Raw genomic sequence first — 20,963 nt, 5'->3', positions numbered from 1 at the left:
CGTCTCAAAAAAAAAAAAAAAAAAAAACACTAAGAAAAAAAAGAAAGAAAATTAGTCTCTGGAATGGGGTGGCGACTTGCGTGTGTGTTTTCTCATGAGTTTACCCTTCAATTTATTCTCTTCTGGGCCCAGAATAGGACAGTAGGAGGCTCCCTCTGGTCCTCCAGCTTCAGGGCCAGCTCTCCTCTTACCTCCTCCAGGAAGCTCCCTCTGTTTCCTTCCAGCCTTCATCTGCATGTCATGTGTGGTGGGTTGAAACGTGGCCCCCCAAAATATATGTCCATATCAAATCCCTGGAACCTCTCAGTGTGACTTTATTTGGGAAAAGGGTCTTCGCAGATAGAATTAAGTTAAGGGGCTGGGTGCAGTGGCTCACTCCTGTAATCCCAGCACTTTGGGAGGCTGAGATTGGAGGATCACCTGAGGTCAGGAGTTTAAGACCAGCCTGGTTAACATGGCAAAACCCCATTTCTACTAAAAATACAAAAATTAGCTGATCATGGTGGTGAGCATCTGTAATCCCAGCTACTCAGGAGACAGAGGCAGGAGAATCACTTGAACCTGGAGGTGGAGGTTGCAGTGAGCTGAGATAGCACCACTGCACTCTAGCCTGGGAAACAGAGCAAGCCTCTGTCTCAAAAGAAGAAAAAAAAAAAAAAAGAATTAAGGAGCTTGAAATGACATCATCCTGGATTATCTAGGTGGGTCCTAAATCCAATGACAAGTGTCTTTATAAGAGAAAGAGGAGACTTGAGACATGAGGAATGGGTGATGTGGCCACTAAAGCTGAGTTTAGAGTGATGCAGCCACAAGACCACAAGTCAGGGATCACCAGTAGTTTCCAGCAGCTAGAGGAGGCAAGGAAGTGTTCTCCCCTAGAGCCTAGAGCCTCTGGAGGGAGCGTGGCCCTGCTGACACCCTGATTTCAACTTCTGGCCTCCAGAACCATGAGAGAATAAGTGTTATTGTTCTGAGTTACCTGGATGCTGGTACCTTGTTTCAGCAGCCCTGGGAAATGAATATACCATGGAAACATGGACCTGAACCAGGGATCAGGGCAGGGGCCTTGGAGTCACACAGATGAGCCTTCAGCTAGGTTTTCCCCAGCAAGAGCTGCATGATCTTGAGGAAGCTGCTTGTCCTCTCTGAGTCTCAAGTTCTTCATCTGCCAATAGAGACAATAATGCTTACTTCCTAGGTTTTAACAGCTTTATTGAGTTGTAATTCACATATCATACAATTTGCCCACTTAAAAAGTACAGTTCATGCCTGTAATCCCAGCACTTTGGGAGGCTGAGGAGACAGGCGGATCACTTGAGGTCAGGAGTTTGACAGCAGCCTGGCCAACATGGTGAAACCCTGTCTCTACTAAATATGCAAAAATTAGCTGGGTGTGGTGGTGGTGGGGTGCCTGTAATCCCAGCTGCTCGGGAGGCTGAGGCAGGAGAATCGCTTGAACCTGAGAGGCAGAGGTTGCAGTGAGCCAAGATTGTACCCCTGCACTCCAGCCTGGGTGACAGAGACTCCGTCTCAAAAAACAAAAAACAAAACAAAAAAAAAGTACACTTCAATGGTCTTTTGGGAATACTCAGAGAGTTGTGCGACCATCTCCCATCCCCACAGTCAATTTTAGAACATTTCATCACCCCCTAAAGAAACTCCATACCCATCAGCAGTTGTTCCCCATTTTCTTCCAAAATCCCTCTCCACTAAGCCCTAGGCAACCACTAATATGCTTTCTTTATTTAAAAACAAAATTAATAGAGATAGGCTTTTGCTATGTTGCCCAGGCTGGTATTGAACACCTGGGCACAAGCAATTCTCCCGTCTCAGCCTCCCAAAGTGCTGGGATTTCAGGCATGAGCCACCATGTCCTGCCTCTTCTACTTTCTGTCTCTATGGATTTGCCTGTTCTGGACATTTCAGATAAGTAGAATCATACAATATGTGACTCTTTGTGTCTAGCTTCTTCACTTAGCATATATTTTTAAGGTTCATCCATGTTCCAGCATGTATCAATGCTTTCTCCCTTTAATGGCAGAATACTTTATTGTATAGATAAGCAACATTTTGTTTATCCATTTATTTTTTGATGGATATTTGGGCTGTTTTAATATTTTGGCTATTATGAATTATCCTTTTACTAACATTCACGTACATGTTTTTACGTGGATGTATCTGGTTTTTCTTGTTTTCTTTTGTTTTATTAATACATAATATTATACATATTTATGGGGTACATGTGAGTATTTATTACATGCATAGATTGTATAATGATCATGTCAGGATATTTGAGGTATCCACATCTGGGATTGTTTAAAGATTAAATGAAATAGTGTTAAAAGTATTTAATATGCCCTTCAAACGATGAGGAAATCTTAGAATCTGCTCAGACTCCTTCAGTTTACATATTAGGAAACTGAGGCACAGAAAGGAGCAGAGACTTGCTCAAGTCCACCCAAAGCAGTAGAATATTGCAGTTAAATGCAGGGCCTTCAGTCAGACTGTCTGGGTTCAAATCCTGGTTCCACTCGGACATGGGTTTCCTTACATAAATCACTTCACCTCTCTGAGCCTCGGTTTTCTCATATGCAAAGTCAGGATAATAATAATACGTTCCTTGCATAGTTGCTAATATGAGTATTAAACGTGACAGCTCATGTGCTTGGCATATAGGAGGTGCTTTATAAATCTTAGCTGTTACCACTCATGGCATTGCCAAATGTGGGACAGGTCTCCTGACTCTCTTGTGTGAGATTGATGGAATCTACACTTCCTAGTTCCCTCTTCTACCTCCTGGGTATCTTCTCACATATTTGTAAGTTCCTTGGAGGAAGGGAATGTGGCTTCCTCTCTCCACCACCCTGAGCATATAAGAGGTGCTGAATGACCACTTTTATTCACTCCTCGCATCCCCAGCCCTCACCAGCTGGGAGTTGTTGTAGGTGTCAATCCTCTGCCTCTTTCCAACACCCTGTGAGGTGACTGAGCATGTCTTCCCTCCCAGGCAGCTCACAGTGTGCCACCATGGAGTTGGGGCCCCTAGAAGGCAGCTACCTGGAGCTTCTCAACAGCGATGCTGACCCCCTGTGCCTCTACCACATCTATGACCAGATGGACCTGGCTGGAGAAGAAGAGATTGAGCTCTACTCAGGTGGGCCCTCCTCCCTCTGGTCTCTTCCGGTATCCCCCACCCCTCAGCTTGCTGTAGAGACGGCAATCAAGGGAAGTTCTGGCCCCTGTGCTCCCGTCAGCACCACGGACAGCTCCCACGCCTGTGGGACGCTCTCTGCAGATAGGGATGACCTGCTAGCCCCGCCCCGCCTCTCCCTCCTTCCCCACCAGCCCTCTTCCCAGAAATTCCCTGCTTCATCCAAGGGACTTTTCCTCCCAGAACCCGACACGGACACCATCAACTGTGACCAGTTCAGCAGGCTGTTGTGTGACATGGAAGGCGATGAAGAGACCAGGGAGGCTTATGCCAATATCGGTGAGGAAGCACCTGAGCCCAGAAAAGAACAATCAAGGGCAAGGGTTCTTTGCTGTCACTTGTCAATATCACCCACTCATCATGAGCCACGTCAGGCCCCTCCCACAGAAATCATTGCAAGGGTGATGTGGAGCAATGGCTGGAAGAACGGAGACTCCAGGGAAGAGAGGGGAGATGGAGTCCAGTGAGAGAAATAGGTCCCTTCAATAATGACCACCAAGAAAACAAAAATCTCATGTTTACATCCTCCACCTCCATGTCTATACCCATTTCTGCTTCTTGTTCTTCTGTCTATCCTTCCTACGAAGCCCAAACCATACGCCTCTTTCCCTTTTCCTCCCAGCTCCTTAGCCAAGCTACTCTAGTATTTGTAATAACTAGCATTTACTGGATACTCATAGTATGCTCATTGCTGTCCATATATTATCATCTGGAATCCTTACAACAACAAAGGAAATACATATTGTTAGTTTCTGTCTTTTACAAATGAGGAAATTGAGGTTTAGAGAGGTGAAACGACCTACCCAAGTTTTCTTTAGAAGTAGTAATGTGCAGATCTGAAATTCTAACCTAGGTCTTTCTCATTTCAAAGTCCCCATTTTTAACCACAAAAAAGAAAGTGTCTGGGGTTGGAAGATTTGCTAAGGCTTAACCAAAGAAGTCAATTTGCAGCTTTAAGAAGAGCTACAGCTTTCAGACAAGGGCAGGACTCTTGGGAAGAGGTGGTGGTGGTGTTGCTGCTAGTGGTTTGTTTTTTGGGAGAGATAAGTGGGATAGAGAATCCCCTCTCGTCAGCATCACCACCACCTCATACAGAGCCTCTGTTGAAATAGAAAAAAGTGGTCCTATTCTGGAGGATAGAGCCCCTACTAGGAAGTAACTGCTTGGCTAGCAAAGTGCAAACTGGATTCCTGCCCCCATTCTCCCTGTTGGCTTGGGGCACCCTTGTGCAGTGAACAACCTGCAAAACTCTTCTTAGTGGTCCTTTTCCTGGCCACCCAGGATCCGCAGCATTCAGCACTTCTGTGCTTGATCCAAATGTGGCCATTATTTCCCCAGAGCACAATTTATTGAAAATCACACAAAGAAGAAAATGGAGGAGACTAGTAATTGTTCATGTTTCAGAAATTACAGAACTGAGAGCTTGATGGTTTCCTTCCCTTCCTGGGGGTTTACATGGGGGAAGCAGAAGTGATTGGGGCTGAGGACATTCACATTTCCTCACAACTGGAGGCAGTCATTAAGGATTTGGGCATGTTGTAGTATTTGTCCCCCACCCCCCCGCCCTTAGGGGCATCTCCACAGGCAGTGGAAGCTGTCTCAGCAAGTAGGTGAGGCAGTGTGTTAGTCCATTTTCTGTTGCTTAAAACAACATACCTGACATTGAGTAATTTATAAAGAAAAAAATTATTTCTTAACAGTTATGGAGGCTGAGAAGTCCAACGTTAGGGGCTGCATCTGGTGAGCGCCTTCTTGCTGGTGAGGACTCTCTGCAGAGTCCCGAGGCAGTGTGGGGCATCACGAGGCAAGAGGTTTTGGTGTGATAGTCTCTCTTCCTCTTCTCATAAAACCACTAGTCTTACCCCCATGACAACCCATCAATTTATTAAACTGTTTATCCACTAATCCATGAACGAATTAACCCATTCGTGAGGGAAGAACCCCAATCACCTCTTAAGGGCCCCACCTCTCAATACTGCCGCATAGGGGATTACATTTATACATGAGTTTTGGAGAAGACAAGTATTCAAATCATAACAGGCAGCTTCACCCAAGTCTGCTTCGCAAGTCTGTGGGTTTTCTCTCTGCTTCTGGAAGGTGAAGCCCAGGCCTGGGCAAGTATTCTTTTGCAGCATCCTGAAATATGACCTTAGCTTCCCAATGTGTAAAAGGGAGATAATATTCACACTCATCATCATGGGATGGTTGTAAGACTGAATAAGTCACAATGTGTAAAGCATTTAGAAAAGGAATTTGCACAGAGTAAGCATTCAATAGATGTTAGGTACTACCCCACAACCACCATCATCATTATTATCACCATCATTATTATCATCTTCATTTTCATCACCTTCATTATGGCCATCATTCCATTCCTCAGCTCAGAAGCCTTCTGTGGCTCTCCATTGCTTATAAAATCAAGTTCTGACTTTCCCCAGCATGAAACTTCTACCACCGTCACCTGTCTCTCAGGGTTTCCTAAACATACTCTGAACATCTTTCCTCACTCTGTCACTATGATCCAGATCCCACTATGGGAGTCACTCCTTCTCCCATACTCTGCCCCATCTTTCAAGGCCTGGTTCCAGGATCCCTCCCCCAGGAAGCCTTCCCAGATTGCCCCATCCCACTATACACTTTTTTTCTCGGACCTCGTGTCATGGTGCCTGTATTCCAAAGGCTCCGAGCCATGTACCCCTTTATATAGTTACCACTATTTATTGAGTGCCTACTGTATACCAGCTACTGTGTTGGATGCTCTAGATGTAGAACCTCTAATTATCACCATCGATCCCTGGGTAATAGGCATTATTTATTCATCTTACATAGATGACGAAATGGAAGCCCAGAGTGGTTAAGTAGCTAACACGAGATTGCACAGCTAGTAGGGCTAGTGGAGAGTAGAGGTGGAATTTGAACTCAAATCCTGCAGTAACTCTACCATTCTGCCTTGCTCTTCTTGGTAGCAGTAGATAAGTTTTCATGGATACATACCTCACCTTTTCAATTAGTTTAAGAGCCCCTGGAGCGTCAGTGTTCATTCATTTGTTTGATCATTCATTCATTCAACAAACATGTCTTGAGCCCCCACTGTGTGCCAGGCCCAGAGGGTCTCCAGCCCAAGGCCTGGTACACAGTAGGCCTTCAGTGAGACCTTGTTGATTGACTGCACTTTTCCTTGTCTGGGCAGCGGAACTGGACCAGTATGTGTTCCAGGACTCCCAGCTGGAGGGCCTGAGCAAAGACATTTTCAGTAAGTTTGTGGGGGCGGTGCGGGGGCAGGTCTTGGCTCAGCCTACATTTCCTGACTTCTTCCTTGGGGGGCGCCCTAATACTTGATGACCATTCATTTATGGGCAGTCAGACCCCTCTCCCCAAGGTGGGGACAATAGAGACACACCTTGGGCTTCCACTGATTGTGTGAGTTGGTCTCTGGTTTTTCTCAAAGTAGAGCACATAGGACCAGATGAAGTGATCGGTGACAGTATGGAGATGCCAGCAGAAGTTGGGCAGAAAAGTCAGAAAAGACGTGAGTGAGCCCCTCCCTGATCCAACCTACCCTTGCTTGAGACCTGGCCTTTCCTTGACTCCAAAGCCTGCTGTGGCTCCAACTTGCTTCCCTCGCTAAGTCCTGCCTGGCTGGGAGGTGCTTTAAAAGCCGACAGGAGCTTTAAAATGTACATCTGACTACTTCATGGCCCTGATAACCCTCCAATGGCTACAAAATACATGCCACAAGGCCTGCATGGCCCTTCCTCCCTCTCCAAACCCACTATGAGCCACCACACTTCAGCCACCACCAGCTTCTCCACTCCTGTAACCCATGTGCCCTTTCAAGCCTCAGGGCCTTGGCATTTGCTATAGTCTCTACCTGGAATGCTCTTCCCCCAATTCTTCCCATGGCTGACTCCTTTGAATCTTTCTGGTCTTGGCTAAACTGTCACCTCCTCCTGGAACCCTTCTCTGACCACCCTTCCCTGTAGATTAGCTCAGTTATTCTCACCTTGCGTGTCTTTTTCCTTGCAGTTTAGCGCTCATTACCATCTGGACATATTTTATGCCTTGCTCTGCCACTGTGAGCACAGGGACCTCGTCTTTCTTGCTCATGACTGCTTCCTCAGCATCTAGTGCAGTGCCTGGTATGCAGTAGCAACTCAATAGATAGCTGTTGAATGAAAACACCTGCAAAATGGGTGTAACAGTTAACTGAGTACTTACTATGGGTCTGACTATGGGTAAGCCCTGTATCTATTTATTTATTTTTTAAACAGGTGAATCGCACACAGGGTATAAGAATTTTAAAAGTGCAAAGAATATTCAGTGAAGGCTGGGCGCGGTGGCTCACGCCTGTAATCCCAGCAGTTTGGGAGACCAAGGGGGATGGATCACTTGAGGTCAGGAGTTTGACACCTGCCTGGCCAACATGGTGAAACCGCGTCTCTACCAAAAAGTACAAAAATTAGCCGTGTGTGGTGGTGCATGCCTATAATCCCAGCTACTCAGGAGGCTGAGGCGGGAGAATCGCTTGAACCTGGGAAGCGGCGGTTGCAGTGAGCCAAGATCACGCCGCTGCACTCCAGCCTGGATGACAGAGTGAGACTCTGTCTCAAACAACAACAACAAAAAGAATATTCAGTGGAAAAAAAAAAAATCTCCCTCCCACTTCTGTTCTATAGTTCTCTCAGTTTTGCTATCTTAGTCAACCTATGTGACCAGCTTCCTTCTTGCCTTGTCAAAAATAAAACAAGCTCTTGTATTTGCTTTAATTTTCCATGCAAATGACCACATTTTATTTACACTATTCTGTACTTCACTTTCTTCATTTACTATGTCTGGGAGGTCACATTCCATATTATTGAGGGGAGGACATGGTCCTATCTTCAGCAGTTTCTTTATTTTCTTTGTTTTTCTTCTTTATGTTTTCATTTGATAAATATTTCCCCCCAAGATTTTATCATGAAAGTTTTCAGTCGGCCACAGTGGCTCACATCTGTAATCCCAGCACTTTGGGAGGCCAAGGCAGGCAGATCACCTGAGGTCAGGAGTTTGAGACCAGCCTGGCCAGCATAGCGAAACCCCATCTCTACTAAAAATACAAAAATTAGCCAGGCATAGTGGCAAACACCTGTAATCCCAGCTACTGGAGAGGTGAGGGCAAGATAATCACTTGAACCCAAGAGGCAGAGGTTGCAGTGAGCCAAGATTGCGCCACTGCACTCCAGCCTGGGCAACAGAGCTAGACTCTGTTTCAAAAAAGAAAAAAATGTTTTCAAGATACAGAAAAGGTGAAAGAATGGTACTATGAAGGTCCATATACCCACCATGTACCACTTTGATTCTACAATTAATGTTGGGTTTTATTCATCTTATCACATCTCTGTCCATCTGTCCATCCCTCTATCCATCCACCCACTCATTCTTTATATTTTTGGTACATTTCAATGTACATTTCAAGTGTAAATTGCAGATTTACACTTCCCCTTGTGTACTTCAGCATCCTTTATTTTAAGGCCATGTGGTGTTTTCTTGGGTAGATGAACCATAATTTGTTTAAGTAGACCCTTGCTAAGGGATACATGGGTTTTTAATCTGTTGATGTGAGCGCTTGATACTCACTCATGGATTTCTGGCATACTCCTGCAATGTAGGAACCACCACCCCCATTTCATAGATGTGAGATCAAAAGTTCAGAGAAGCTGCATTACAAAGGCACACAGCTAGGAAGGGACTCAATAGCAAGTTGCTTTGCTTTGTTCTGTTTTGTTTTTTAGTTCAAACCCGTGTTGTGTCCCCATTTGTGGCTAGGTCTCTTCTGCTGCTGCACTGCCTGGGGTGGTTTGAGATGGGATTTGGGTTCAAGCCAAGGAGCTGGGGTTGGAATGGATAGAGGAAGGGGAGGTAAAGGGACGTGCAAGACCACTTCCCAACCTGGAAGTTAAGGCCATATGGCCTGCTGGAGTCCTGAGCCTCTCCTGGCTTGGGACATCCTCTCCCTGGGGCAGCTGACCATACGTTCTCTCTGCAGCCTTCCCAGAGGAGCTTCCGGCAGACCTGAAGCACTGGAAGCCAGGTGAGCAGGGCAGGTGGGCTGGGGTTCGGAGGGGTGGATACCTTGGGGAGAGGATGGAAGAGATTGAACTCCTGGCCCAAGTCAGTTGGGGATGGTGCATGGTACAGCCCCTGCCCTTCTTTGGGCAGAGCCTGAGAGCTTGGGGCCTCTTAGGGTCCCCTGAAGGGCTCACGACTGTGGAAGGTGGTAGGGCCTTGGAGCTAACAGCCTGTTCGTAGGTTCTATTCTGCCCGAGCTCTCCGTGTGGAAGCCCTAGGGTCCTGCTCAGCAAAGCTCTCAGAGCCAAGTCACAGGGAGAGGACTGGGGGGCTGCCTGGCACAGAGCAGTTGCTGATTAACACAGCTGCAGCCAGGGCTGAGAGGATGACAAGCATTTCCTCTGTCAGGAGAGAGATTCACGCCCCTCTGGGGCCCTCCCCATCCCAGGAAGGCCCCTCCAAGTACCCAGCCTCTAACACAGCCCCCTTCCTCACAGCTGAGCCCCCAGCTGTGGTGACTGGCAGTTTCCTGGTGGGACCAGTGAGCAACTCCTCCACCCTGCCCTGCTTGCCACTGCCTACTCTGTTCAACCAGGAGCCAGCCTCCGGCCGGATGCGCCTAGAGGAAACCGATCAGATGCCCAGTATGTTAGGGGGCTTGGAGAGGGTGGGCTTTCTCCCTCTTGGGAGGTGGATAAGGAATTGACACCAAGGCAGGGACTGCCAGGAACTGGACCTCCCCTCTCCCCGACCCTATCAGTGTCACTCACCTCTGCCCCAGCCAGTTTCATCCTTAGGGCCCCCATCAGTTCAATCCCTGGCAGAGAACATGCCTCGGAAGGAAACACATCCGTGCAAGGATTAGGAGGGAATCTCCACCAATTACGGCATTCACCTGCCAGCCTCATTCATTCATCAGTTCTTCATGGAGCTCCTTCTCTGTGCCAGCTGCTCTGCTAGGTGCTAAGAATGCCATCAGGGCAGGACAGAAACAGCTACTGCTCTTAGGGAAATTAGGGCCCTTTAGGGAAGTCAGACATTAATCAAATAAGCAAAAGCAGAATCACAAACACAGGTGCTATGCAAGATCCCACCTCACTGCCTTTGTCTCTTGCAGTGCCTTCCTCCAGTTCCTCGTTGAGCTGCCTGAATCTCCCTGAGGGACTCATCCAGTTTGTCCCCACCGTCTCCACTGTGCCCCAGGGGCTCTGGCAAATCTCTGGGACTGGAACAGGGGTCTCCAGTATATTCATCTACCACGGTGAGTGCAGAGCCTGGCTTCCCGACCACCTCTCCCTCCTACCTGACTACTCCCTGACCTCATCCTCCCCATACTCCACATACTTGGCAGTGGTGCCCCAGCACCTTCTCATGATCCTCCCTCCCCAGCACAACTTTCTCTGTCCTCATTTCCCAAAAATCAAAGCAGAGGGGCAGAGATTACTGAGGCGATCTGGGTGCATGACCAAGAGTGGTTGTATGGCCTTCTATATGTTGCTTTCCCCTTCTGACCCTTAGTTTTTCCTTATTTTTTATTTAATGTTTTTGTTTTTAAATTGTGACATCAATACATGTGCATTAATAAGCTAATGATAAGTGATGTTTACAAGAATTCACTGTTTCACTCTTTTAGTATGCTGATGTGAATAGTTTGGTGTGCATCCTTGCATAGCTTTCTCTGATTTGTCTCGTTTCGTAATCAGTAAAATGGTCCCTACTGACCCACCACACTGAGGGCTTGTGAATTGTCCCAGGGAAGGTGTGTTTGGGCTTTTAGGGATGAGGCCAGGAGGATGCTTCCACTCAAGTCCAGAGCATCCGTTCATGGTTGCATGACAGTTTCAGTATAATGCACTGGTATCTCAGAAGCAGAGAAGCAGTTCCTGATATCTAGGAAATTGAGCACTTACCACACAGCAGGAAGAGTGAAATAGTAGTACCTGCCCTAAGCTCCTTATGAGCTAATTGCGCCCATTTCACAGATTGGAAAAGCAAGGTTCCAGGAGCTAGATGTAAATCCAGAGCTCTTTACTCAGCTCCGTCCTGAAATATCTTCCTTTGGAAGTTCTCCTCTCTTCTCTCCAGACTTCGTGAGCTCCACAGCCTGGTTTGGAGTAGGGGTGACCCAAGTGCATTTCTGGAATCAATACCTGGTTGTTCTCACACCCCTCTCTACCCCCAACGTAGGTGAGGTGCCCCAGGCCAGCCAAGTACCCCCTCCCAGTGGACTCACTGTCCATGGCCTCCCGACATCTCCAGACCGACCAGGCTCCACCAGCCCCTTCGCTCCATCAGCCACTGACCTGCCCAGCATGCCTGAACCTGCCCTGACCTCCCGAGCAAACGTGACAGGTAAGAACCCTCAGGGCCTGTGAAATGTACTAGAAGCAGGATCAAGGCCCTGGGGAAGGAATTGTCTTGGATAAGATCCACAAGCAAAGCTGCCTGTAGGGACAGCAGGTCATGTTTAGGGGTGAGTCAGGACAGGGAGGGTCTCTGGGGACTGGAGGCATGGTTGTGGGGGAGGGGACAGCCAGAGAATCCACATCCCATCCAAATACAGCCATCGGCCTTCAGCTGCTTGTTACCCAGCAGAAAAGCCAGACAATGTGGCCAGGCCTTTTGAAGCTGAAAACCCTGATTTTTACATAGATATTGTGATTTTTTAATTTTAATTTTATTATTTATTTGTTTATTGTTGAGATAGAGTCTCGCTCTGTTGCCCAGGCTAGAGTGCAGTGGTGCAATCTCAGCTCACTGCAGCCTCCACCCTACAGGCTCAAGCGATTCTCCTGCCTCAGCCTCTGGAGCAGCTGGGATTACAGGTGTGCACCACCACACCTGGCTAATTTTTGTAATTTCAGCAGAGACAAGTTTTACCATGTTGGCCAGGCAGGTCTTGAACTCCTGATCTCAAGTGATCCACCCGCCTTGGCCTCCCAAAGTGCTAGGATTACAGGCGTGAGCCACTGCACCCCACCTGATATTGTGATTTTTTTTTTTTTAAACATAGGTGAAATTTTTAAAAGTACAGTTGGCCAAAGAAAGACACCTTTGAGTTAGATACAGCTTCAGGCCGATAATCTTACAACCTCCAACTTGGGAAACTCAGCCCACGAAGGCTGTAAGGACTAAGTGGCCCAGAGGGAGGGGAGTCCCCAGGGGTAACCCTCACCCTAAATCTGGTACCTGCTTCTCCATCTCCAGAGCACAAGACGTCCCCCACCCAATGCCAGGCAGCTGGAGAGGTCTCCAACAAGCTTCCAAAATGGCCTGGTGAGTGGTGCGGGATCTCTGCCCTGGGTGCTGGAGATGGAAGCCCAAATCTGGCTTCACATTACTCATTCGCTTGATGTTTATTCAATCCCTTCTTTGTTGGCTCACACACTCATTTATTTATTCATTCATTCATTCATTCACTTATTTGATGATGTCGTCATTTCACCATTCACTCCACCACTCCCTCAAATAATATTTATTGCCCTTCAATAAGCCTGCACTGGGTGTTAACATCTCATTTTCAGGCTGAGAGAATGAATGAGGGGCAAGTGAATGATGGAGTGAGCGAGTGGATGAAGTGAGAAGTTCATGAGGATGGGAGCAATGGAAAGTGGGAATAAACCAGTGAATAGGAGAATTGCTAAATTACAAAATACTTACTCTCACATACTGGTCTAAGCATGTTAGGTATATTAAATCATTAAAGTCTTGCACAATCCCAATATTACCCCATTTTCCAGATGAGGCTACTGAGGCATGGTGGGATGTATAACATGCTCAGAATTGCTCCAAATGGTAGAGCTGGGATTTGAACCCAGACACATGGGCTCCACTGTCGTAACTCTTAACACTCCCTCCCATGACCTCCCCACGGTGAGCCGGTAGTGATCAAGAGAGGAAAAAGTTTAGTGAGTAAATGAAGGAATGAGAAAAGGTGGCCGGGCATGGTGGCTTACGCCTGTAATCCCAGCACTTTGGGAGGCCAAGGCAGGTGGATCACCTGAGGTCAGGAGTTCGAGACCAGCCCGGCCAACATAGTGAAACCCCGTCTCTATTAAAAATGCAAAAATTAGCTGGACGTGGTGGTGGGTGCCTGTAATCCCAGCTACTTGGGAGGCCGAGGCAGGAGAATTGCTTAAACCCAGGAGGTGGAGGTTGCCGTGAGCTGAGATTGTGCCACTGCACTCCAGCCTGGGCGATAGAGCAAGATCCATCTCAGAAAAAAAAAGAGAGAGAGAAAAGGTCTAAAAGGAGTGGACAGATAAACAAGAGAAAGGATGAGTGAATGAATGGATTGGAAATGAGTGAACTAATGAATGAGTGGGTGACTGAATGAAGCAGTTGATGAAGACAGTATGGGGGCCAGATGTGGTGGCTCACACCTGTAATCCCAGCACCTTGGGAGGCCAGGGCAGAAGGATTGCTTGAGCCCAGGAGTTCAAGACCAGCCTGGGCAAAATAGTGAGAACTTAGCTCTACAAAACACAAAAAAGAAAAATTAGCCAGGCATGGCAGTGGGTGCCTTTAGTCCTAGCTACTCAGGAGGCTGAGGTGGGAAGATTGCTTGAGCCTGCAAGGTTGAGGCTGCGGTGGGCCATGATTGTGCCACTACACTCCAGCCTGGGCAACATAGTGAGACCCCATCTCTACAAAAAAATAAAAAAATTCTCTGGACATGGTGTCACATGTCTGTGGTCCCAGCTACTTGGGAGGTGCAGTCAGGAGGATGGCTTGAGCCCAGGAGGTTGAGGCTGCAGTGAGCTATGATCACACCACTGCATTCTAGCATGGGCAAGAAAGCCAGACCGTGTCTCAAAACAAAACAAAACAAACAAACAAACAAAAACTGTGTGGGGAACAGATGCAAATCATGGTGGCAGTGCTGGCCTTGTGGTGGCTGGCCCTGGCCCTGTCTCTCGCATACCCCTACCCTGACATGCCCCTGGCCTTTGCAGAGTCGGTGGAGCAGTTCTACCGCTCACTGCAGGACACGTATCGGGCCGAGCCCGCAGGCCCCGATGGCATCCTGATGGAGGTGGATCTGGTGCAGGCCAGGCTGGAGAGAAGCAGCAGCAAGAGCCTGGAGCGGGAACTGGCCACCCCGGACTGGGCAGAACGGCAGCTGGCCCAAGGAGGCCTGGCTGAGGGGCTGCTGGCTGCCAAGGAGCGCCGGAGGCCACATGAGACACAAGTGATTGCTATGCTGGGCAAAGCTGGTCAGGGCAAGAGCTATTGGGCTGGGGCAGTGAGCCGGGCCTGGGCTTGTGGCCGGCTTCCCCAATACGACTTTGTCTTCTCTGTCCCCTGCCACTGCTTGAACCGCCCGGGGGATGTCCTCCGCCTGCAGGACCTGCTCTTCTCCCTGGGCCCACGGCCACTCGTGGCAGCCGATGAAGTTTTCACCCACATCGTGAAGAGACCTGACCGCGTTCTGCTCATCCTAGACGCCTTTGAGGAGCTGGAAGCGCAAGACGGCTTCCTGCACAGCACATGCGGCCCGGCACCGGCCGAGCCCTGCTCCCTCCGGGGACTGCTAGCTGGCCTTTTCCAGAAGAAGCTGCTCCGAGGTTGCACCCTCCTCCTCACAGCCCGGCCCCGGGGTCGCCTGGTCCAGAGCCTGAGCAAGGCCGACGCCCTGTTTGAGCTGTCGGGGTTCTCCATGGAGCAGGCCCAGGCCTATGTGATGCGCTACTTTGAGTGCTCAGGGATGACCGAGCACCGAGACAGAGCCCTGGCGCTCCTCCGGGACCGGCCATTTCTTCTCAGTCACAGCCATAGCCCCACTTTGTGCCGGGCAGTGTGCCAGCTCTCAGAGGCCCTACTGGAGCTTGGGGAGGACGCCGAGCTGCCCTCCACGCTCACGGGACTCTATGTTGGCCTGCTGGGCCGTGCAGCCCTCAACGGCCCCCCAGGGGCCCTGGCACAGCTGGCCAAGTTGGCCTGGGAGCTGGGCCGCAGACACCAAAGTACCCTACAGGAGGACCAGTTCTCATCTGCAGACGTGAGGACCTGGGCGATGGCCAAAGGCTTAGTGCAACACCCCCCAGGGGCCACAGAGTCCGAGCTGGCCTTCCCCAGCTTCCTCCTGCAATGCTTCCTGGGGGCCCTGTGGCTGGCTCTGAGTGGTGAAATCAAGGACAAAGAGCTCCCGCAGTATCTAGCATTGACCCCAAGGAAGAAGAGGCCCTATGACAACTGGCTGGAGGGCGTGCCACGCTTTCTGACTGGGCTGATCTTCCAGCCTCGCGCCCGCTGCCTGGGAGCCCTAGTTGGGCCATCGGCGACTGCCTTCGTGGACAGGAAGCAGAAGGTGCTAGCAAGGTACTTGAAGCGGCTGCAGCCGGGGACACTGCGGGCGCGGCAGCTGCTGGAGCTGCTGCACTGTGCCCACGAGGCTGAGGAGGCTGGAATTTGGCAGCACGTGGTGCAGGAGCTCCCTGCCCGCCTCTCTTTTCTGGGCACCCGTCTTACGCCTCCCGATGCACATGTATTGGGCAAGGCCTTGGAGGCTGCAGGCCAAGACTTCTCCCTGGACCTCCGCAGCACTGGCATTGACCCCTCTGGATTGGGGAGCCTCGTGGGACTCAGCTGTGTCACCCATTTCAGGTGGGGCGAGGGGCCAGGGGAAGAGGCATCCTTGTGTTGGGCATTAACTGTGGTCTTGGTGCCAAGCCCAGTGCTCTGTGGGGTCTCTTTTAGTACTCACAGCAGCCGGGTGGGGCAAAATGGATTCTCTCCATTTTTAAGATGAGGATGTTGAGGCTCAGAGAGGGGCGGCCACTTGCCACACAGCAAGTGAGAGGCAGTGGCATTCTCCCAATCAATATTTGAAGGCCTGCCATGTGCCAGTCACTGGGATATGTCTAGAATCTGAGACTGGCCTGGGCTCAAATTTGTTTTATTCTTTCCACTCCCTGAGCAAGCCACCGTTTTCTTATGCTAAGAGTAAAGCCATGGCCTCCCCTGGGACTCTCTGCCTCCATTCTCTCCTCTTCCGCTCCATTTTATATTCAGCAACCAGACCAATCTTCTCAGAACTCGAATCTGATTGTATCCCCTCCCTGCTTACAATCCTTCAGGGACACTCCACCACTGTCAGGATGAAGTCTAAATTCCTTAATTTGGTTTCATTAAGTTGGTCTGCAATCTGCTTGAGCATTTCAGCTTAATCTCCAGAGGATTCCTTCCATATTCCCCCCTAAACATACTTTACCCAAGCTGCAAGGTCCTACATAATTGTGCCAATAATTTGGCAGAGAGCTTCCTGGTAGCCGAAGCAAAAAGTGAAAGAAAACCACCGTGCGAGTTGTGAGAAAGTAGGAATCAACAAAGGCTGGAGTGGTCATGCAAGGCTTTCTGGGAAAGGTAGAGGTTGAGCTAAGGAAAGAAAGTATTTTAATAGGTAGGAGGACCCTTCATGGAGCTTCCCTTCCACTAAGGTCTAGCCTGGTCACCGTGCCTGGGTCTGAGGCCCTCCCTCCACAGGGCTGCCTTGAGCGACACGGTGGCACTGTGGGAGTCCCTGCGGCAGCATGGGGAGACTGAGCTACTTCAGGCAGCAGAGGAGAAGTTCACCATTGAACCTTTCAAAGCCAAGTCCCTGAAGGATGTGGAAGACCTGGGAAAGCTTGTGCAGACTCAGAGGTGAGGGGAGAGGCGGATGGGAGGTGGTTCACACCATGCAGGTTGAGGACGTGTAGGACCCATTCTCAAGTTTGTCATGGGCATTTGCAGTGCCCCCTGTCCTCTGGGACACCCCATGCCCTCTTTCTGGGCATTGGCCAGCCAGAGTCTCTCACTGCACTCACTGCCCAGGCGGAGCCTCCAGAATTGAAAATTTTGCTGCATTCAAAACCTGCTATCATGTGTCCAAGTCTTAGGTAAAGCCATGGAGAACCTCTCCCCTTCTAGGAGTTAACAAGGATGCCTTGTGTATCTAGTAACAGAAGTGACACCCACTGCCACCCTTTGAGGTATTTAGGACAACTGTTGTCCCGAATTTATAGATGGCAGAGCTAAGGTCCAGAAGGCAGACAAAACTGGATTACAGAACAAGTAAACTGTCTTTCATTCATGCCTTCGTCACATGTTGTTTGAGCACCTCTTAAGTGCTGTCTGGGATAGGTACTGGTAAGTGCCTAATCTGAGGCTCATTTCCATGAAAGGTACAGTCCTGAGATCTTTTATTTTTATTTTTATTATTTCTTAGAGACAGGGTCTTGCTCTGTCTACCAGACTAGAGTACAGCAGTGCAATCATAGCTTAGTGCACCTTTGGAACTCCTGAGCTCAAGCGATCCTCCTGCCTCAGCCTCCCAAGTAGCTGGGATTATAGGTGCATGTCATCACACCAGATGATTTTTTAAGTTTTTGTAGACACAGGGATCTTGCTATGTTGCCCAGGCTGGTCTTGAACTCTTGGCCTCAAGCCATCCTCCTGCCTCAGCCTCCCAAAGTGCTGGGACTACAGTCATGAGGCACCGCATCCAGACAGATCTTTTCTTTTTAAGAGGGGGACAGCAATTGCCCCAAGGAAAGCAATCCCCCTGGGGAATTTGGGGCACTGGGGCAGCCATCATGGACCTATGGGTAAGGGCTCAGCAACAGCAATGCCTGTTCTCCCTAACATTGCCTGTTCTCTCCAGGACAAGAAGTTCCTCGGAAGACACAGCTGGGGAACTCCCTGCTGTTCGGGACCTAAAGAAACTGGAGTTTGCGTAAGCAAAGGGGTGGATTGTCTCGTGGTTCTGCGCAAGGTTTCCCCTGAAGCATTAGCTGGGTTTGTACGATATGAATCGAGATGGATCTCCAGGGTCATTCGTATCCTCTTACCCACTACTTTGGAAACAGCTTCCAGTAGCTGGAAAGTGGCCAGTCTGGGCAAATGCTGGAGGTTCTTGGATTTGAAGCTAATGGACCCATTTGCTGGTTAACATGGTCATTCCCATCACTCATTCAACAGACATATTGAGCACTTGAATGACTGAGGCTGCTGTCCTCAATGAGCTGACAGTCTAATCAACTCCCCTCTGGAGGAGGTCAGGGGGACTTCCTGGAGGAGGTGATATCTGCACTGAAGCTTCAGTGAGGATAAGGAATGAGCTGAGTGGGGAGAGGGGAGTAAGAAAGGCTTTCCTGGAATTGTAATTTTGCCAGGGATCAGAAAAGGCCCAGTGTGTCCCCAACCTTCCGCGGGAGGATGCCACTGACTATAGAGTTCTTTTGCCTCCTGTGGCCAGGAGCTGCACAATGCCTCTTGTGCCTGAGCTTGTTTACTTCCACAGCCAAGGGATGGCCTCCCTGGGGAGAATCTTTCCCTCAGTTTCAAGGATTCCCAGGAGCTTTTGAAGTGCAGCTAGGATGAAAAAGCAACCCTGCTTGCCTGGGACTATCCTGTTTGGGGAACTGAAAGTCTTGCATCCCAAGAAGTCCCTCAGACCCAGGCAAACTGGGACAGTTGGTCACTCTATGTGCGGCCAGGGCTGGGGGCCAACATCCTAGACAGTGCTGCTGGGGTGACAGAAATGGAGACCTAGGCAGGGCTCTAGGGAGTCCAGTTGTATCTGGGTCACTGAGGAGGGGCAGTCCACCACACAAGGGCCCCAAGAAAGCACAATAATTATTATATTTCGATCTGTCAGAACATAGCTTCTTTCTTTCTTTCTTTCTTTCTTTCTTTCTTTCTTTCTTTCTTTCTTTCTTTCTTTTTCTCTTTCTTTTTCCTTTTCCCTTCATTTCCTTTCCTCCCTTCCTTCCTTCCTTCCCTCCCTCCTTTCCCCCTCTTTTTCTTTCTTTCTTCCTTCCCCTTTCTTTTTTTCTTTCTTTCTTTCCTTTCTTTCTTTCTTTCTTTTTTTCTTTCTTTCTTTCTTTCTTTCTTTCTTTTTCTTCCTTCCTTCCTTCCTTCCTTCCTTTCTTTTCTTTCCTTTCTTTCCTTTCTCTTTCCTTCCTTCCCTTCCCTTCCCTTCCCTTTTCTTTTCTTTTCTTTTCTTTTCTTTTCTTTTCTCTTCTTTCTTGAGGCAGAGTCTTACTCTGTCCCTCAGGCTGGAGGGCAGTGGCGCAGTCACAGCTCACCACAGCCTCAACCTCCCTGGGTTCAAGTGATCCTCCCACCTCAACCTCCCTAGTAACTGGGACTATAGGCATGCCCCACCCTGACTGGCTAATTTTTGTATTTTTTGTAGAGAGAGGGTTTCACCATGTTGCCCAGACTGGTCTCGAACTCCTGGAGTCAAGCAATCCGCCCACCTCAGCCTCCCAAAGTGCTAGGATTACAGGTGTGAGCCCCCGCACCTGGCCAGAACAGGCTTTTAAATTTGCAACTCACCCTCCATCTCAATTATCTCAGGCGACCCTCCTCTAGAGGCATTATCATCATCCCCCATTGTACAAATGGCAACACTGAGAACAAGAGACTTTACACAGTTTATCCAAAGTCATAAAAGTCAGGTCAGCCTGGCCCTAAGTTCCTTCCACAGAAAAAGCTAAATGAATGTTTGTTCCTTGGTAGGGGTCTAGATCATCTAATGATTAGGAAGGAATTGTTAAATGCCTGTGGTATATTCAGTGCATTTTTTTTTTTTTTTTTTTTTTTTTTTTTTTTTTTTTTGTGGAGATGGGGTCTTGCTCTGTCGCCCAGGCTAGAATACAGTGGTGTGATCTCGGCTCACTGCAATCTCCACCTCCTGGTTCAAGCGATTCTCCTGCCTCAGCCTCCTGAGTAGCTGGGATTACAGGTGCACACCACCATGCCTGGCTAATTTTTGTATTTCTAGTAGAGACGGGCTTTCCCCATGTTGGCCAGCCTTCTAAAGTGCTGGGATGACAGGCGTGAACGACCACGCCTGGCCTATAATTCAGTGCATTTTTTATATAGTCTCATTAATCTCACGAGCTACTGTGGGAGACAGATAGTCATCATCTTCCCCATTTTACAGATGAGGAGACTGAGGCCTGGTGAGGTCAAGTGACTTGCCCATGGTCCCCCAGCTGGTCACCCACAAGCTGTCAGCTCTCCCTGATCACTGTTCCCCTGTGCACCAGAAAAAAGCCAGCGTCTCTTGTTTTGAACAGAGACAAGGTGCTAAAATTGTCCAGAGGTAAAAATGATGCTGAAAAGGGGAAACATCTGAAAACAATAACTGAGGGCCCTTTCTGGCTTAAATTATTTTCAACAGAAAAAGCCCCTAGTTCAAGATCAGAACTGCACTCTGGGGAATAGCGGCCATGGGGTGGAACAGCCTAGGGCCCGGTGACCAGCCACCTGGAGCCCGGAATCCCCTGAGGAGGTTCTGAGGAAGGAAGGAAGGAAGGACAGAAGACTATTTCTGGCATTTTCTCTCACTTCTACTGTGCCTGGCACCCTGTAGACCTCATTTGTCTGTCAAATCAGGGTGCTAACCACTCAAAACCCTACAGAGACTCCACTTGTACACAAAGTCCTTCCCCAATTCAGTCCCCACTCACGTGTTCACCCTTACCTCCTACACTCGCTTGGTGCTCTCTCATTCCAGCCACAGGGCCTCCTTGCCGGCTGTCACCCTCCTAGGCATGCTTCTGTCTCCAGGTCTTTACACCAGCTGCGCCCTCTGCCTGGAACGGTTCTCCCCAGGTATCTGCATGGCTCACGCCTTCACCTCCTCTGGTTCTTAGTCAGTGAGGCCATTTCTTTTCTTTTCTTTTCTTTTCTTTTCTTTTCTTTTCTTTTC

The 20,963-nt window shown here is 49.0% G+C and overlaps 1 protein-coding gene across 4 annotated transcripts in view; it reads left to right on the top strand.

The window, feature by feature from the left end:
* CIITA (class II, major histocompatibility complex, transactivator) overlaps nucleotides 1-20,963 on the top strand; it is a 67,938-nt gene that overhangs the window by 31,499 nt on the left and 15,476 nt on the right. For 2 of the 4 annotated variants that reach the window (XM_011988121.1, XM_011988122.1), the window contains exons 2-13: nucleotides 3,008-3,154; nucleotides 3,395-3,490; nucleotides 6,402-6,464; nucleotides 6,660-6,740; nucleotides 9,237-9,281; nucleotides 9,757-9,903; nucleotides 10,377-10,520; nucleotides 11,447-11,611; nucleotides 12,467-12,535; nucleotides 14,215-15,865; nucleotides 16,745-16,903; nucleotides 17,904-17,975. In XM_011988121.1, coding sequence (XP_011843511.1) covers nucleotides 3,008-3,154; nucleotides 3,395-3,490; nucleotides 6,402-6,464; nucleotides 6,660-6,740; nucleotides 9,237-9,281; nucleotides 9,757-9,903; nucleotides 10,377-10,520; nucleotides 11,447-11,611; nucleotides 12,467-12,535; nucleotides 14,215-15,865; nucleotides 16,745-16,903; nucleotides 17,904-17,975 — 2,839 coding nt within the window. Of the gene's footprint in view, nucleotides 1-3,007; nucleotides 3,155-3,394; nucleotides 3,491-6,401; nucleotides 6,465-6,659; nucleotides 6,741-9,236; nucleotides 9,282-9,756; nucleotides 9,904-10,376; nucleotides 10,521-11,446; nucleotides 11,612-12,466; nucleotides 12,536-14,214; nucleotides 15,866-16,698; nucleotides 16,904-17,903; nucleotides 17,976-20,963 lie in introns of all 4 variants that reach the window. The other 2 variants (XM_011988123.1, XM_011988124.1) reach the window with 2 other exon arrangements.

This window comes from Mandrillus leucophaeus, unplaced genomic scaffold (assembly GCF_000951045.1).
Source record: "Mandrillus leucophaeus isolate KB7577 unplaced genomic scaffold, Mleu.le_1.0 Scaffold323, whole genome shotgun sequence".
In the NCBI taxonomy this organism is placed as follows: Eukaryota; Metazoa; Chordata; class Mammalia; order Primates; family Cercopithecidae; genus Mandrillus; species Mandrillus leucophaeus.
Note: the sequence above shows the minus strand (reverse complement) of the source record. Positions and strands in the feature narration are given on the sequence as shown.